This window comes from Paramisgurnus dabryanus, chromosome 3 (assembly GCF_030506205.2).
Source record: "Paramisgurnus dabryanus chromosome 3, PD_genome_1.1, whole genome shotgun sequence".
Classification (NCBI taxonomy): domain Eukaryota; kingdom Metazoa; phylum Chordata; class Actinopteri; order Cypriniformes; family Cobitidae; genus Paramisgurnus; species Paramisgurnus dabryanus.
Genome location: NC_133339.1, coordinates 13,708,702 through 13,727,465, shown reverse-complemented (window position 1 = coordinate 13,727,465; position 18,764 = coordinate 13,708,702). Strand labels below are relative to the sequence as shown.

Sequence of the window (18,764 nt, the reverse complement as noted above, 5' to 3'; positions counted from 1 at the left end):
CTTTGTTTCATGCACAGCTTGTGTGTGTACTACGGCATTTGGTCAGTAGGAAGTCCTTATCAATCTAAAATCATTATGAGTCGGAGTCGTTTATAACGTGCATTTAAAAAAGCAACACTCGTTAAATAAAAATAATTCAAAATAGGGATGATCTTCGATTAATTGTCGATAAGAATTAAATCGATAAAACTTAACGATTGTCGAAAAAGCAAGCACGTGTGTCCTGCGCAAAGCACATACACAGCTGGTGAAAAAACTAACCAAGCAGGAAGAAGTTAAACTCCAAACACACACTTGGGCTTTTTAACTTCATTCGAGATGAGGCTGGCTGCTAACGTAACGAAATGACATCCGCAGTTGATCTGAAGAAGTTTGATGCCGAAAATCTAAACACAGTTAGGATACTGAAAGCAAAGACCCTCTTCAGGGAAACCTGCAAGATTAGCATAGCAACGCTGCTTTACACAGGGAAGGAGACCAGAAGCCGTTTTTAATAAACAGATTAAAATGTAAAACTTAAATTCTGGCAAGAAACTGTTAAATGTAAACTGTAACTGACTGTCGTTACACTCTGAACGCAAACAACATATATCATTGATCAACATCATGACTGGCTGAGGCGCTACACGCTAAACACTGTTGCAGATTTTCTAATGGAAGTCTTCATAATATAAGCATCTTTGCTGAAAGTACGCCGCAGGTCTAAAGCTGAGGTGACAACGGGAAAAGTGCCCTTCGTGTGCTTCTTGGACATAACTACAACAAGCGGCGTATCAATGACTCCGAAAGCTAGGTGAACAACTAGAAAAATAACACTTGATGATAATGAAACTTTTATTTTGTCACGGACGCACAGACTTTCATCCGACTGTGCAGAGTGCCCGTTATGAGGTGGAGTTTTACTGTGTCTATAAGTCATTATATTTCATTACGAGATTAAATTTATGATTTTAATCAAAACACCAACTACATTGGCTCATTTTACAATCCCACTAGCATGTTATATAGACAAAATAAAATATTTTAATTCACATGAGGAAGCTGGCATTTTTACGCACACTTTTATGTCATTGGCTATATGCCACTACTGTAAAGGCTTATAGCACTATTACTGTTAACGATTATTCTATTGATTGATCGTTAATTTAAACAATCATCGAATATGGGAAACTGCATAATTTGACATCCCTAATTCAAAATATTCTTTATTATCATGAAAATACCTGAAACAATTTGAAGAACAGCGTATAAATATTCCTGTAGACATTTCCTGGAATAGCGTTTGTAATACTACTTCTTCTGTGGCACAAAGGGAGTTTCTGCATGAGAGCGCCCCCTGGCGTTCGGATGTGCCGGGATTTCACCGTAATTCCTTTTAATTCATTCATTGAGAAAAAGCGCATTTGCACGGTTAATCGTTACACCACTACTTTTTGGTTACGTTTGATATTAAACATATTAAACAAAGTCTCACCTTTCAAATCATCTCTTCCTTCTAGTTAATTTATAGCATCAAATAAACATGAATGATCATAAGGAGGAATGTTGTTTTAACCGCGGAAAGGCGTCTGTACATTCCGCTTTTCAAGTTCAAATCCTCCCATGTTAATCTATTAACTTTCCTGACTGCTTTGAATGGTGAAGTACGATAAGTCAGATCACCTGTCAATCAAGCTCCCTACGATGGGTCAATTGTTTTAAACGACGGGTTAGAGGGGGATGCTTCTTAGTCTAAAGAAGGGGGCCGTTGGGTTATAGCGGTTAAAGCACATGCACTGCTAGTTGTCTTGCTGTTATTTTTAAATAAAGGTTGAGCGCGTTGCTAATCAGTGTCTGCTTGTTTGTCAGTTGTCCTATAACAGACGAATGTTGCAAAGCGCAAAACGCAATCACCTTTAACTTGGCACTCTTTCCAATCGTCAGAAAGAGCATAAAGACAATAAGGTTAATGTCTTAGCCACTTGGGCTGCCTGACTTGATTGTTGAATGTCATAATCTTTACCTCAAGATGTAAAACACAATGTATATCATTTTTTCAGTTTATACACAATTACATTAGAACCTAGATATAACATTTTATAAATGTGTAACCCTACACATGGATCAATTCCCAGAGATCAGAGACATTAAATCCACTGAAGGTTGCTTTGGATAAAACTCTTTACCTGATGTTTCAATCTAATTCTAATGAATCTATTATAGATGCAGAAAGTTATCATCTCATGGATTTTTGTTTATTTTCCCCTCATGTTTCTCAATGTTTTTATGATTATTCCTCAACCATCAAGGATGAAGATTGAAAAATAGACACCAACCTATTTGTTCCTCAGTATCTTCATCCTTTATTCTGCATGGTTGTGGATCTGTCATCTTCTCAAGCTCCTCTTTCACCAGCATCAACATTATGTCATGAAGATTTTAGTTGTCACACATGGAGTGATTTCTCTCGGTGTTTGACTCCAGCATTTATTGGTGGATTGTTGTAGGAGGAGCTTCACTGAAGGTCTCAATCACTTTCACTCTATAGGTGTGAACTAGAAATGAAAGAAGAAACATTAAAGTCGCCATAAAACAGAAGTACTGATTGCCTTATTTACCACCCAGATTACAAAAACACATTTATATTATTTTATTTATTTTTAATCTGTGGACGCTGGGATTTTTTTATATTTGGGAAAATGTATATAATCTATATCATATACAAACATAAATAAACATAATGTTTGGTCATAAGCAGACATGCATGCAAGTTATACAAATGCTAAAAATGACGTGTGGACTGATTTAATTGTAAGTAGTACTTAAAGTCTTTCACTAAGAAACCTTCATTAAAAGCATAATAAACATTATTATTATAATAGTTCCAGTTTACATTTAATTATATGATTTACTGGCTAGGTAGCTACTGTATACACACATTTTGGTATTGCTAGTTAAACGTGCTGGACATTACCTCAAAGTACACAACTGTATGAGTCAGGAGATGTTTATGACGCTGTCCGGACAATGGATCCCTGCTCCAGAGACAACAGTGAGTCCGGGTCAGATTTTCAACTTCATCTCATTGCTAACGGTTAGCGTATTAAGAAATCCTGTCTTCTGTTGACAAACCAATAAAATAATCGAAGACGGAATAATTATTTCAGTGAACACCGAAGCATTAACACGTGAAGGTATCAGGCTCTAGTGACGATCGCTTTAAACACTGAGCCGCGAGGCTTCAAAACCTTTACGAATCTTTTGATTCGAATCTTCTTCTTCTGGAGTTTTATGGCGGTTAGCAAACCAACTTATGGTGCACTTCCGCCTCCTGCTGTACTGGAGTGTGGAGCACAGACATGCAAGGAAAAACTTCACTAAATTATCCCATATAACCCGATTTCTTTTACAAATTTTATAATGGCTCTATACTTCTGTTGCTATAAATTACATTCCAAAAAGTTTTTAAGCCCATTTTTTCCATTTCCTGAATTTTTTTAAATTTTCATACGGTGTTGACATAAATATCAGTCTATCGTCTCTGTTTGATAACAATGTCTGCATTTACCAGTTGCATACTTTCCTATTTTAAAAATGGAATTATTAAGTCCAGAATGTCTGATTCGAAGACGTGAAATTATAATATCTTCTTTTTTTGTTCTTAAATCCACTTCCTCCATTTCTAACATGTACATAAATGCTATTAAGATGTCTGCCCTTGCTATCAATATTTCATGCTTTTTGCCTTTTATTACAAATGACCTCTTTTTAACTGAGAGCCACTTGTATGTCAACATCTGCATGATTTAAAGCTTGCTTAGCTAGTTTGTCAACCAATTCATTAGCCTCCACTCACACATGAGCAGGGATCCACAGAAACATAATAAGACTTGTATTACTATTTCTCAATAAACTTGCAAGAATATCATATATAATATCTTTAGTTAATATCTAGTTGATTTTAGTCCACTTGCAAGGCTTGAAAGTGCTGCATTTGCTGCATATGAATCAGAACAGATGACTGCTAACCTTGGTTTTACATCGTCCACCTAATGAAGTGCTACCAGAATGGCAATAAGTTCTGCTGTATACACAGACACATTATCAGTTATTCCTTTGCTGATATTATATTGAAATGTAGTCACTGCACAAACAGTTATTGTAGAGGCAGGATCTATATAACCATCTGTATATACAGGTGCTGGTCATAGATCTGTTGTATAGGACTTGATGTTGATATCCCTTAACGCATACTTGAGGCACCGATGAGATTCTGTGGGATGGTCAATTGAGTGATCAAGGTCTTTCTCGTAACTCAGTGCATAAACCCTTGACATGACCTAACCTCAATCTCTAACGCCACAATCTCACCACAACCCTACCATACACACCAACCCGTTTGACTAAGGCCAGAGGCCCTACTGTCGTCGTTAATGTTGGTTCAGTGGCAAACGATCTACTGCAATTACCCAACAACACCGATCTATTGTATAGGACTTGATATTGATATCCCTTAATCCTTACCTGAGGTATCGTTGAGACTCTGTGTGTAAAATTGCTATTCACCATTTCTTTTCTGGTTCGGATTTATTGAACAGCTGCAGGATGTCCGGTTAGAACATTAGATCTCACACCAGTCTGTACTTATTGATTATTTATTCTTAATGGCATATGTATGTGGTTCTGTAAACATAAACAAGATACAAATATAAATAAGCATATAAGTACTTTTGAGAAATGATGGTAAACAAACAGCAGTAAGTGACCATAGACTTCCATAGTAGGAAAAAATATTTCGGAAGTATTGTGATAATTGATGAAGAAAATATTTTGATAAATGATGGTAAGCACACAGTTGACGATATCCATTAAAATTGAATTTTTTTTTATTCCTACTATGGAAGTCAATGGTCACTTACTGCGGGTTTGTTTACCATCATTTCTCAAAATATCTTCTTTTGTGTTCATCAGAAAAAAGAAATTCATACAGGTTTAGAACAACATGAGGATGAGTAAATGATGACAGAATTTTCATTTTAAAACGTAACTAAACCCCTGGTAAGAGCCTAACTCCACCCACTGGCAATATTTGAAAAATGCAAGAAAAGTGGGCAGATACCAACGGAGATCGAGGGGACGAACTAAGCTCTAAGTGTGTGGTGAGATCGTAACAAGGGCGTGGTGAGCTTGAACCTGCTTAGGTCACAAGTTATTTTTTGGACCCAACATCCAATAGGAAAATTCAACTGCAGTTGCTACCGTTCAACCTGAAGAGGGCAGCACTCAGACGTTTTTACACCATATATCAGGGATGGGCAACTTTGATAGTGACGGGGGCCAGCATTTTTCTCCTTTATACCAAGGGGGCCAGAACCACACGCACAATTTACATCATTCTTAATTTTCTTTATTAAGGAACCACAATATACAATGAACCGCTCTTTAAAGATTTTAACTATTAAACTTGGCAATTATGCTAATTCTAAATCATAACTAAATATTTTCAGTGAAAAAAGCATTTTTAGATAAAAATTACTAACTGCATTGCTTTAACATCTGTAACAAACAAGGCAGTTTTAAAGTAGTATAGAGGAGTTTCTCATCCTGCCATCAGAGAACAAAATTATTTAAAATAAATATACATAATAATAATAATAATAATAATAATAATAATAATAATAATAATAATAAATAATACATTCAAAACAAAATATATAAAAATGTTAATAACAAAGTATTTTACCTTTCAAATCTAAGAGTAATTCTGTCTCGAGTCCGATCCGTCACCCAAACCAGTGGCATTGTTTTGAACCCGACTGGACCCGAATGTAAACTGATGTGTGTGCAGTCGCAGCCCCGGTGGGCTCGCAACCAATTTGGCGAGCTGCTTCATTTGTTTATATGACGATGACACCAATGTAATCGCTAAAATATACATTTAAAATGATTTGACATGTCTGTCTCAACAAAAATTTACCTACCGCCAGCCACACAATGTCGTAATTAGGCACTCTTGGCAAACAGAGGAGAGGTTTGAAAACGACATTAACACATACATTAACACACATAGTTCAGGGCTTTTCGGGTCCGTTCGGGAAAAACACATTCATTTTAAATAACCCGAGACCCGATTATTGTACCTGACCTGTGTCCGAGGCACGCATGAAACATTTAGATCCGAACTTGATCGGGGCTCGGGTCGGACCTTGGGTTTTCGGACCTCGTGAACTTGAAGACATCTTCTTCACATAAGCCCAAACACGGGACTATGCTTACTGTGACAATCGGCGGGACCTAGCGCCCCCTCCTGGTTGGGAGGTTTTACGTCCGGATACGAAAATCATCATTTTAAAAGTATTTGATTAATTATAATATGGTCCAGCGGGCCGTATTAAAATTTACCCCGGGCCGTGTGCGGCCCTCGGGCCGCCAGTTGCCCATCCCTGCCATATATTGTAGCAATGAAACGCTTTATATCCGAATGTCAAAAAAACTTACTAAAATCAATAAACAGCACTAATAAAGCATCATTCTTACAGATCATTAACCAAAAAAAAGTTGGTTTAGGGTTTAGTTACTCTTTAAAGTGAACTATCCCTTTAAACAAGATATTTAAGTGACAACATACAGTAATATGCTAAATGAATTATTATTATGCATTTGAATGTAATGCCGCAATAGCACTCTTATGTATCTCTTAACAATATATTAATCACTAATATCCAGAAAATACTTACAATCCACAAAGTCTGTTAATAATGACATTTCTAACTAATTTAACTGTTATTAAAGGTAGGGTAACACATTAGATTGTGAAGCATTTTTAGTTATGCTGGTTAAAAGTCTCCTCACATCCTGATAGCAATCACTGTGTTCAGTTGTTTAAATGTATTTGTAGAAATTTATGTCATCTGTGAAAGGCGTAGGACCAAAAATGTTCAACCAATCATAGATTTCGGTCCGAACGGACGTTGCCTTTTTAGTCCCTCATACGCAAGCGTAATTTGAATGCCCACCGCGCAGCTAGTCCACGCAGACACCATACGTCATCAACGCGTTCATGTGCGCTCACCTCCTGTCTGTAAACAGCAAGAATGGCAAACTTTTCTGCTGAATTGACAACCTGCACAGGAGCCACAAAACGAAAGACATATTTTATAAAATCAACAGCAAAAACGGCCTGGATCAGCAAAGAACAAAAACACAAATAAACATTGATAACTTTACTGCTTTACCACGAGAAGCAAACAGCTGCAGGAGGCAAAGGGTCTGAAAGGGTAGAGAGAGACTTTCCTCTTTTAATGGCATCTGCTGGATTGTCACTCGACTGAATGTAATGCCAGGTATCAGATTCAGTTAACTCATGAATCTCTGCCACTCTGGTCCCCACAAAAACCTTAAAGCGGCAATAATCTGATAAAAGACATGTCAGCCCTGTAGTGGAGTCTTACCACAAAGTAACGCTATGAAGTGGTAACGTGAGCTCGGTTTTCAGGACTTTAGCGAGCTGGGCTCCTGTGAGTGCTGCAAACAGTTCAAGACGAGGAATGCTCTGTTGTTTCTTGGGGGCAATGCGAGACTCGGCTGTTACAAAGGCCACCTTTACTTTTACCTTGAGGGTTATCTGTTCTAAAGTAAGCCACAGAGCCATAGGCTTTCTCTGAGGCATCACAGAAAATGTGAAGCTGTCTCATACTAGTGGGGCAGTCTAGTTCTTACTGCAATAACATCGGGGCAACTTGATGTGCTGTAGGTCTTCCAATTCACTCTTCAAATGATTCCAAGAATTTAGCCAGTCCTCTGGTAGTCGTGGATCATCCCAATCTCTCCTCTTGTCCCATAACCTTTGCACTATCACCTTCGCTCGAGTGGTATATGGTATAATGTAGCCAAGGGGGTCATATTGCCGAGCAAGAATCTTGTAAATGGTTCACATTGTGGGCACTTGACGGTTAGGTTTGAGTTGTTTATAGGAAAGGGTATCTGATTGGCAGGTCCAATGAAGCCCGAGAGTTGATTCCTGTGAATCTTGATGACCTTCACTGAGCCAGAGGATGCCGTTCTGAGACTGAATATAAAAAATGAAAAATAACATGCCTTTGTAAAGCAAACGAGGCATAGCACGGACTACTCCCGAAAGGCAGGACTTGCCATTCATAGACATCAGGTTTCCTTTCCTTTTGCATATCTCTCCAGATATATCTCAGCAGTTGTTTGTCCTTTGGCAAAAGGCGTACCTGATGGAACATGCTAGGGATGTCACTACTAATGGCAGTAGAGTGTTCCCAGAAATGCAGAAGGACTGCTAGAAGTGACGCACCAAGTGTTGGACCAGGTAATAAGAGCTTCAGGTTGTGCCCTTGGTATGAAAATGAACAGTTAAAGACTATCCTGTACTTCCCATTATGCTGCACTATGTTATGCGGGATGTACCAAGCTTCTTTTGTTCCGTCCACCTGCTCCTCACTAAGTTTGACGACATACCCAGCTTTCTCTAGCTTGTTCAGTTCCTCTTGGTATGCTGTAGCCAGATTAGGGTCCCTTTCTAGCCGTTTCTCGGTTCCCCTCAGGTGTGGCAAGGTTAGGCATGTTCTTGACACGAAGCAGAGGAGTAGCATATCTCTGAACACCATCAATATTCACCCTCACAGTGTTTTCTTGAAGAAGCTGAATGGACTCTTTGTCTTAGTGTGACCTGGTTATCACCTTTTCACTTTGGTAGGGTAGAACATCCATTTGCCACAATCGCTCCACATTTGCATAAAGTTCATTGATGGGTCTTAATGAGGTGACGAAGCATTGTTCAGGGGAAAGGTGACTGCTTAACTCTTGCGTTGGACCCTGCAGGGTTCATCCCAGACGTGTTCTCACTGCTGCCGGACCACCAGGAGGCCCCAGTTTCATTGGTTGTATAGATGTAATGAGGTGGGGGCAATCAGAGCCCATGAGAAGCACAGGATGTACTTTATCCAGCTGTTCTAGTGGTAACTCAGCAAGATGCTTAAACTTCCTTTGTAGGACACTGACTGGGTGAGTATGTTCTGCCAGGCCAAGTACTTTGACTATAAAGGCGTAACGGATCTTGTAGGCTTTATTGTGGTTAACAGTTGGGGACACAGTAAAGGTCACTGCCGCCCTGTGAATAACCTGAGTATCTTGTCTCACTGTGCGAAGCACAAGGTCTTCGGGCTCTGCTACAAGTCCCAACTGCTCCACTGCATCATGTAGAATGATGGTCCGCTCTGACCCATCGTGCAACACCGCATAAGCCTCTATCGTTGTGTTACCATTCCTGATCAGAACCTTGATCACTTTGAGCAGCACTTTACTGCTGGATGTTAGGCGGTCAACATACAAAACTGCACTAGAATTAACTGTACTCTGCTGAGGTGGCTTGACTTGCTCATTTACATAATGCAGAACCAACAGGTGCTTCCTGTTACATGTTGAGCAAAAAGTCTTCAGAGTGCAGTCAGCTGCTTGATGTCCACAACCACAACGTCAGCATCAGTTCTTTGTCTTTATCCAGTCAATCTTCATGTCTTTTTTGGGAAGCTTGAAATTATCACAGCTATTCAAATAATGCTGGTTGTTCTCACCGTATGGACAAAAAGCTTTCACATTCTCTGTGCTGACTGAAGCTGGTTTAAACGTAGCAGAGGACGTAACATGGGACGACTGCTTTTCAGTCCCAAGGAGAATAGTAGTTTATCTACGGGGCTGCTTAGGCTCTCTTTTCACCTCTCTGATGCGTGCCGAAGAATCCTGCTTTGAACGACAAGTAACTTGGAGAGGATGGATGTACCGCTTAAAACTAGACCTGAGGTCATGAGGCAGTTTACTTAGTAGACGAGACACATGTGATCCACATTCCAGCTCTATTCTACCTTTGTGTCCCAGCTGCTGCACCATGCTGACAAGCGAACGCACCTGCAGCCCAAACATCCTGAAGCTTCCGACATCTCCACTCCATATGTTAGGTCCATCCATAAGCTCAGCGATTCGTTGCCGGGCTAATTGGTGAGGTTGAACATACATTTTGTTCAGAGCTCTCATAGTATTTGTGAAAGGAAACTTCGAATTGCTATACAAGTCTGCCACCAGAAGAGCATCCTCCAGTTTCAGATGGTCTGTCAGAATTTGAAACCCTAGGGTCAGGAGACATCAGAAAGGGAATGCTAGGGGTTGGACCTCTGTAGGTTTTCTCAGGGGTAGATGAAGGTGAAAGATGCTCAGAACTGTGTTTCGTGTGTTCCGATTTCCTCTGATCCTGTGATGGGACCATGAACTCAGACAGCCGAGGTGGCAGGGAATATGGAAGAGAGTCTTGATACCTGAACTGTCCTGAGCCACTAAATTGTGCTGTAAAGGGAGGTCTCTCAAGTCACGAGGACGAAATATTCAAATTGCGCAGATGTGCAGTCAGCTCTGAGCTTTCTTCTGGTCCAGTTGGGCACAGCTGTCTTTTAGCAGCAGAAGGCAGCCTTGAGTATAGGATGGTTTAACGCTGGTGTCTGAATGTGAGCTGCTAAATTGTGAGAGCTTGGTAATGGCTACGGTGAAAGGACGGATTCAGGAGGGGTTCTCCGTTCAGATTTCAGGCTTTGCATCTCTTGAAATAGTGCAACATGCTATTGACGCATCTCCTGGACTGCCGAAAAGATTTCAGGGAGCTGGCTAGCTTGTCGTTGCAAGGTTGCATTCTATCGCTTCATCTCCTCTAACATGGCTGTAATCTCTGGTATCTGTTGCACTTGTCGTTTTAATGCAGCATTCTCCTCTCTCAGTTTTTCAGATGTACTGTCTCACTGGTCCTTTAACATCCATTCTGAGCACTCTGATGCTTGGCTGAGTGGTGAAGTGTATCTGGAATGACCCATAGTACTTGGTGGGTAATTCTCTTGTACATCATGGTAGCTAGGTGAATGCGGCTGCTGTCGATGAGGCTTAGGTACACTGATTTCGTCGTTTTCAAGGTAATGTTGGAGGTTCACTTGCCTCCTTGGTCGCAGAGCAGGTGGATCTCTTTCTGGGTGAGACAAAACTGCACACCTGGGTGCAGAGTCGTCATGCCCATTGAAACTGAGGGGGCACGTGCTCGGCTGTTTTGAGCCAAATGGATATTTCATGCAACCTCAAAATCAAATTAGCGTCCATTAATCTGTTACTTTCTTTTAATCTGTTTAATATGCACAATATTATTAATTCTGTGCTGCAACCAAGATTTGATAGTGTTTTGATCGTGTTACATTACTTTATTCTGACCACGCTCACAAGCTTTGCTGTTGCTGCTGCATTTGGCTATCTGAGGAATTTAAAAACGCTCACAACATTTCCAAACCCCAGTACGGTAACGTGCAGTTTACCTCCTCTGTGTAGAAAATGTATGGTTTAAAATGTGACCGTCTCGACATTATATTAGTAGAGATTTCTAAATTCATCTTCTTGGTACAATGCCAAATTTCGCCAGAGTTCATGGGGCGCGGAATCGCACATGCTCACATATGAGGTAAAATTTGATACAATTATTAGAGGAACGCATTATTGCAACTAAACTGAACATTAAAATCAATCACGTGGATAGCTTATGTCATTTTCGTTGTTTATATACTTTATGGATTTTAAAGTGTCCGTATTATGAAAAACTCACTTTTTCTGGGTTTTGGGGTGTTATTTTGTGTCTCTGATGCTCCCACACGCATACAAACTTGGAAAAAAATCCATCCATGCTGTTTTGAGTGAGATACAGGTTTCTGAATGTCCTCTGCCTTGAGTCTCAGATTGCGCCAGTTAAAACTCAGCTTCGTTGTGACGTAACAAACCGTTTCGTCACATTCAGTTTGAATTTTCCCGCCCACCACCCCACTCGCAGGTCTCCACCCACCAGGTAGCTAGAGAGCATAGAGCAGTCACTTGAATGAGACCCTCTGTGCTGTTATCATCTCTCACGGAAATAACAGCGCTATTTGGATATTATGGATTATACTCCCACCTACTTTTAAAAACAAAGTTTTAACGCGTGGTTATTGGAACCCGGAGTAATCTTATATACAGTGTGTTACGACGCAAACAGTCCTCAGATTGTAGGCGATAAGACCTTCATGCGAAATCTGATGTAAACAACAGACTATGTATCTATATTTCACGGATTATAAGCATTTGTGGAAGAAAATGGTAATTGGATGTATTTTATTGGACTTTCATGGATCATTCACACATCTGAAACAGACTGGATTCGATTCGCGATCGTGTTGTTTCATCACAAAAGGTAAGAAGTCACGTTATATTTTGCATGATGTCATCTTCTGTCACAAAATACTACATTTATGATGCTATAGTTAAAAGCTTTTTGCCAAACTAACCGAGACCGTACGCCCCGGCTTTTCTGACGAGGCGAGCCTCTAATAACTTTACTGTCCGCATAGATATATACACGGTCCGGACCTCCCGCTAGCTTCTAGCAATTAGCACCCGGTCCACAAGCAGTATACATCCCCCGTCGGGTCTTAATTTCTGTAATTTGCGAAAATAATGCGCTTGAAAATGTTTATAACGGGAAATTTTAGTATTGTCCAGGGAAAACGAGTGAATTGTTCAGACTGCTACATCACAATTTACACTGGAATCTTTGTGTGTCATGATGAGTTTGACACACCGAGATCGGGCCTTACCGCCCCGGCTTTTCTGACGAGGCTAACCCCCGAGCCTCTTATAACTTTACGGTCCGGACCTCCCGCTAGCTTCTAGAAATTAGCACGCAGTCCACAAGCAGTATACATCCCCCGTCGGGTCTTAATTTATGTAATTTGCGAAAATAATGCGTTTGAAAATGTTTTATAATGGGAATATGTAAGCATTGTCCAGGGAAAACGAGTTTATTGTTGTGACTGCTAACGTAACATCACAATTTGCTCTGGAATCATTGTGTGTCATGAGTTTCTTCTCCTGTAGTGTACTTATTAGTGATACTTTTCTGTATGATTTGTCTGTTGGCAACATAAACCAATAATAATAATAATAATAATATATAAAATAATAACACAGTATGGTCTGTACTGCTCACGATACCACTGAGCACGCGCACGGGCACATGACGTTAGTAGTGGGGCGTGATCAAAGGAGCAGCAGCTCATAAATATGTAATGACTAGCTCAAAACGGCACAATCTGAAATGCCCTGAAACAGAGGCTACTAGAGATGGGTAACAATCTTTTCCTACAAGCTATTTCGAGCAAACAACTTTTGAAACATGCTTTATGGAACTCAAACAACTATATAACTTGTGGAAAAGCAGTCATAAGATGGGCACTTTAAATTGCATAGGATAATGCAGTTGTTGTGCAAAATGCATTAATGACACAATTAAACAAAACGTAAATAAACAAAACATGCCATTTCCACACTGTTGACACATGAATGGTTTCTATTGAGTGTGGATTCTCATGTGTTTGTTAAGGTTAGCTTTTGTTTTGAAACTCTTTTTACACTCATGGCATTTGAACAGTTTCTCTTCAGTATGAGTGCTCAAATGTGCTTTAAGGTTTGGTTTTGTCCTGAAACTCTTTCCACACTGAAGACATGCGTGAGGTTTCTTTTCGCTGTGAGTTATCATGTGTCTCTTAAGACGACACTCCATACTGAAACACTTTCCACACTGAAAACACGCATATGGTTTCACTCCTTTGTGAATTGTCATGTGTTTTGTAAGGCAATTCCTACTTCTGAAACATTTTTCACACTCATGGCATGTGAACGGTTTCTCTCCAGTGTGAATTGTCATGTGTGTTTTAAGATTAACTTCACTTGTGTAACTCTTTTCACACTGAAGACAAATGTAAGGTTTCTCTCCAGTGTGACTTCTCATGTGAGCCTCAAGTCCACGTTTATCTATGAAACTCTTTCCACACTGAAGACATGCGTGAGGTTTCTTTTCACTGTGAATCATCATGTGTCTCTTAAGGTGAAACTCCAAACTGAAACACCTTCCACACTGAAAACATGTGTGAGGTTTCTCTTCCATGTGAATTGTCATGTGTGCTGTAAGGCAATTCTTACTTCTGAAACATTTTTCACACTCATTGCATGTGAACGGTTTCTCTCCAGTGTGAATTCTTGCATGTATCTTAAGGCTATCTTCAACTCTGAAACTCTTTCCACAATGTTGACAAGTGTAAGGTTTCTCTCCAGTGTGAATCCTCATGTGTAACTTAAGGTTACCTGCAGTTGTCAAACTCTTTCCGCATTGCTGACAAGTGTAAGGTTTCTTTCCAGTGTGTATCCTCATGTGTATCTTAAGGTTACCTGCAGTTGTCAAACTCTTTCCACATTGTTGACAAGTGTAAGGTTTCTCTCCAGTGTGAATCTTCATGTGTTCTTCAAGGTTAGGTTTTCTTCTGAAACTCTTTCCACACAGATGACAAGTGTAAGGTTTCTCTCCAGTGTGAATCCTCATGTGTATCTTTAGTTTAGTTGTATCTGGGAACTTCTTGTCACAGAGATGGCATGCATGTGGCTTTTCCTCACTCTGAGTTTTCATGTGCCGGATAAGGTTCGCTTTAAAGGTGAAACTCTTTCCACAGTGTTGACATGTGAAAGGTTTCTCGCCAGTGTGAACCCTCATGTGTTCTTTAAGGTGATCTTTTCTTCTGAAACTCTTTCCACACTGTTGACATGTGTAAGGTTTTTCTTCACTGTGAGTCCTCTTGTGATCTGCAGGGCATTCATCTTCTCTGAAACTATTTTCACACTTTATGTCTTCTGTCTTCAGAGTTTCTTTCTGTGAAACATTATGGATTATTTTTACAATCTGATGTTTCTCATCCACTTCAGCTTGACACTCCTCTTTCACTTCCCTCATATCTAAAATGAAAAAAGTAAAAAGTTCGTATTGATAAACCAGAGTGACAAAAACACATTTGAGATTGTCATGTATCCATGTTATTTTTAATGTGAAGTACATTATGTCATTTCTATTGTCAATTTCTGCCCTTGTAGTTTAACTCTTGTGCTTTGTTCAAAACCCTATAACACTTCTGGTGTTTACAATATCACCAAACATTGGATTCTATCTTTTTGTCAACTTGTTTTCTTTCAGTTAGGACTGGTTTTGCATTTCTTTTTTGAAGTAATTAATCATAGGCCTAATTGATCTGAGCTTATGCACCTCAATATTTTAGTAAAAACAGCATTATCTGTGAATAATTTTGGCAATATTAGATAAAATATGACAAACATTTGCAGTGTTGATCACCATGGGTGTTGTTAGGCCATTTTTAAGGGCCTTCAGCCACTGTACTAAAAACAAATATTAAGAAAATATTAATGTTGCAAATTTTACATAATGATTTCATTGTAGGCTGGAAGGTGGTGCATAGTAGGGCAATCTTAGACTGAGATGTTAATAGTGTTATTGAACATTTACTTAATAAAGATGGATAGTACGCGGTTTAGGTTTCGTTTTTAACAGTAGGCTAGGCTACGAAAAATATTATGCAAGATCAGACTAGGGCTGTCACTTTTTATTCGATATTCGAATATGCATTCGAACATGACGTGAAATATCCGTATTCGAACTATAAATAAACCATCCGGTTTTTTAAATGCCATGTGTAGCGCATTTTTTACAGTAACACCTCGTAATAGGAAGGAGGCTGAGAGTGAGACCGACGACTGCAACTGTGCGCAAGAGAGGGAATCCAATGGGACTAAAATGAACCTCATGTGCATGTCTAGATAGAATTATAGTTTGTATATAAAATGACATATTATTGTTTATAGTGTTAAATATTATAGCAGAATAAAAAGCTTGTGTTAATACGTTCGCATTATGAAATTAGCATGTATGAAGATAATTTCATCATTTTTACAACGCAATGTAAACTTTATATTAAACAACAGCATTTGTCTTGTAAACGGATTTTAAATGATCATGTGCTGACTGTCCTGCGTCACATAGACGACAGAGTCAGGTGAGATCTGATTAACTCATCTATAAGTTTAATTTCATCTCAAGTATCAAAGGGTTTGTGCTCTCTATCATTGAAAACGGGCAAGCAAACAGCACGCGCAGGGTTAATGTACTTGTGAATGACGGCTCACAAACGCGCGGGATAGGCTTTGTATAAGTGTGCTTGTTGTCAATGACAGTTCTGGTCACAAACACGCTCAAGCGCGGGATATTTGTGCTTGTCAATGATGGGCATTAAATCCGCGAAATTCCGCGGAGTTTTCTGCCGAAATCTGCGGGCGCGAATTCCGTTTGCATCTGTCTATATACTCCTGCTGCTATTTAAGTTGTCAAGTTATTGTTTGTAACTGTTCTGAATCATTTTTTTTTTTATATATATCAGTTTGTTATTCATAAGTTGATAACCTGCTGTTTCAAACATTAAGTAAAAAGTAATCCAGACAACCCTGTGTATGACTGTCACTGTTAATAATTTTGTGATTGAATCTCCATTACGGTGGGTTTTTGATGCGCGTGGGGGGCGGCGCCTAGATATTCGAATATATTCGGATACATTGCATGATATTCGAAATCCGTTCGAATTAGATTTTTCTCAAAAGTGACAGCCCTAGATCAGACACATATCCTGCATCATAATTAAATTCACGTAAAACCTCTAACATTACACATGAAAATAGAGTTTTCTTTAAAAACCAAACCAAGACGCTCTGCATTAACAGGTTGCGAGTGTGGGAACGAAAGTCCTTCCTCTACCATACATAATGTTATTGCATTTTGGCTGCCGTTTGTAGATTCCTTCATGCATAACTCGTATTGCTGAGACAAATCGGCATTGCAAATTGAACATGTAGCTCGACTTAATTTGCCATCTTTTGGTTAAAAGTTCTGCCAAACAAAACTTTTTTTGCTTACGAGTTCCATTTTCAGATTCTCAAAGCCTAATACATTCGAACGGTCCACATGTAAACGCCTTCACGTAATCAACGGCTGCATGACGTCAACCAGCGTAGCGTGAGCCTAGGGTTCGGTGGAAAAAAACTAAGGTTCGGCCGAATCCGAACCCCGTCAAAAAGCTCAGTATTCGGCCGACATTGCATTTATACACATTTTATGGGGCAGTCCCCTAAATGGAATACAAAGCACTCAACTTTAAACATGCATGTAAATTCAGTCAAGGAATCAGCCTGTTACCGGAATTGCTTCAGCCCTGATCTCATTAGCATAACAGTATCATTCAAATGCATAGGTGCTAATCCAATCATCCTAACTGTATCGCCCAGACCTTTAAATACATAAAGACAAATGCACAGTTGTGTCTTGAGCTTACCAATCACCTTTAACTTGGCACTCTTCCCAATCGTCAGAAAAAGCATAAAGACAAAAGGTTAATGTCTTAAGGCGCACTCACATTATCCAAACCATGCCCCAACGCGATTGCCCCCCCATAGTCCCCCAGAAGCACGCACTCACACTGTACTTTTATCGATCCGAGCCCGGGTGAGCATTCATAATCAGGATGCGATTGTTTTGAAAAAAGCAGGAAGTGAAACACTCTCTTAACACTGGAACCCACCGTAATGTTAAGTCTGTGTTTTTTAATCGGAGTCGATTGTTGCACCATGGCCAGGGTGGGATTAACCAATACGAACCCGGGCGCAGTACAGAGCACTCACACTAGTCAAACGAACCAGGCTTTGGGGGTCAAACGCCCCCGAGCACGGTTTGCTTGGATAGTGTGAGTGCGCCTTTAGCTACCTGGGCTGCCTGACTTGATTGTAGAATGTCATAATCTTTACCTCAAGATGTAAAACACAATGTATATCACTTTTTCAGTTTATATACTATTACATTGGAACCTATATATATAACATTTTATGAATTTGTAATCCTAAATATGGATCAATTCCCAGAGATAACAGTCATTCAATCCACTGAAGGTTGCTTTGGATAAAACTCTTTACCTGATGTTTCAATCTAATTCTACTGAATCTATTATAGATGCAGAAAGTTATCATCTCATGGATTTTAGTTTATTTTCCCCTCATGTTTCTCAATGTTTTTATGATTATTCCTCAACTAGGGATGCACCGATACCGATACTGGTATCGGCCTCGATACCACATTTTCTAAAGTACTCATACTCGTTAAAAGTCCCCCGATACCAGGGATCGATACCACGGTCTGAGAAATGTCTATGTTTGAGCGGCGTGTAAGGGGTTAATGCCTCGTGTTGTCCAAAGAAGCAGAGTTTACAACAAACTGGAAAACTAGTCCCTTGTTTTTTTTGTTAAATTATATGACTAAAGCTGTTACCTGTAAATTTAAATCATGTTTTTTTATTAAGTACTCGGTATCGGCAAGTACTGAAATGCAAGTACTCGTATTCCAAAAAAGTGGTATCGGTGCATCCCTATCCTCAACCATCAATGATGAAGATTGAAAAATAGACACCAACCTATTTGTTCCTCAGTATCTTCATCCTTTATTCTGCATGGTTGTGTATCTGTCATCTTCTCAAGCTCCTCTTTCACCAGCATCAACATTATGTCATGAAGATTTCAGTTGTCACACATGGAGTGATTTCTCTGTGTGTTTGACTCCAGCATTTATTGGTGGATTGTTGTAGGAGGAGCTTCACTGAAGGTCTCAATCACTTTCACTCCATGGGTGTAAACTAGAAATGAAAAAAGAGGCATTAAAACATTTAATGTCAGTAAAACATTCACCATCTGTTTCAGACTTTTTAATGTTTCACTTCAGAATGTTTTCTCAAGCATTAATAACAGAATCTGAATCTATGTTTGGTGTAAACCTGGGA

General features: G+C 39.5%; 1 protein-coding gene across 1 annotated transcript; it reads right to left on the bottom strand.

The window, feature by feature from the left end:
- Positions 1-3,048: 3,048 nt before the first annotated feature.
- LOC135768978 (uncharacterized) lies at positions 3,049-18,489 on the bottom strand. Its single transcript, XM_065278339.2, has 3 exons — positions 18,402-18,489; positions 4,504-14,838; positions 3,049-3,099 (listed from the first exon to the last, which is right to left on the bottom strand). The coding sequence occupies exons 1-2, from the start codon at positions 18,487-18,489 to the stop codon at positions 13,403-13,405; spliced, it is 1,524 nt and encodes a 507-aa protein (XP_065134411.2). The 3' UTR covers positions 3,049-3,099; positions 4,504-13,402.
- Between the last annotated feature and the right edge of the window lie 275 nt (positions 18,490-18,764).

Bases quoted from the DNA above. Each gene is read 5' to 3' on its own strand.
- LOC135768978 (XM_065278339.2), bottom strand. From the start codon at position 18,489: ATGTTGATGCTGGTGAAAGAGGAGCTTGAGAAGATGACAGATACACAA. The intron at 14,839-18,401 runs GTTGGTGTCTAT...TTTTCATTTTAG, and splicing joins AGATACTGAGGAACAAATAG to ATATGAGGGAAGTGAAAGAG.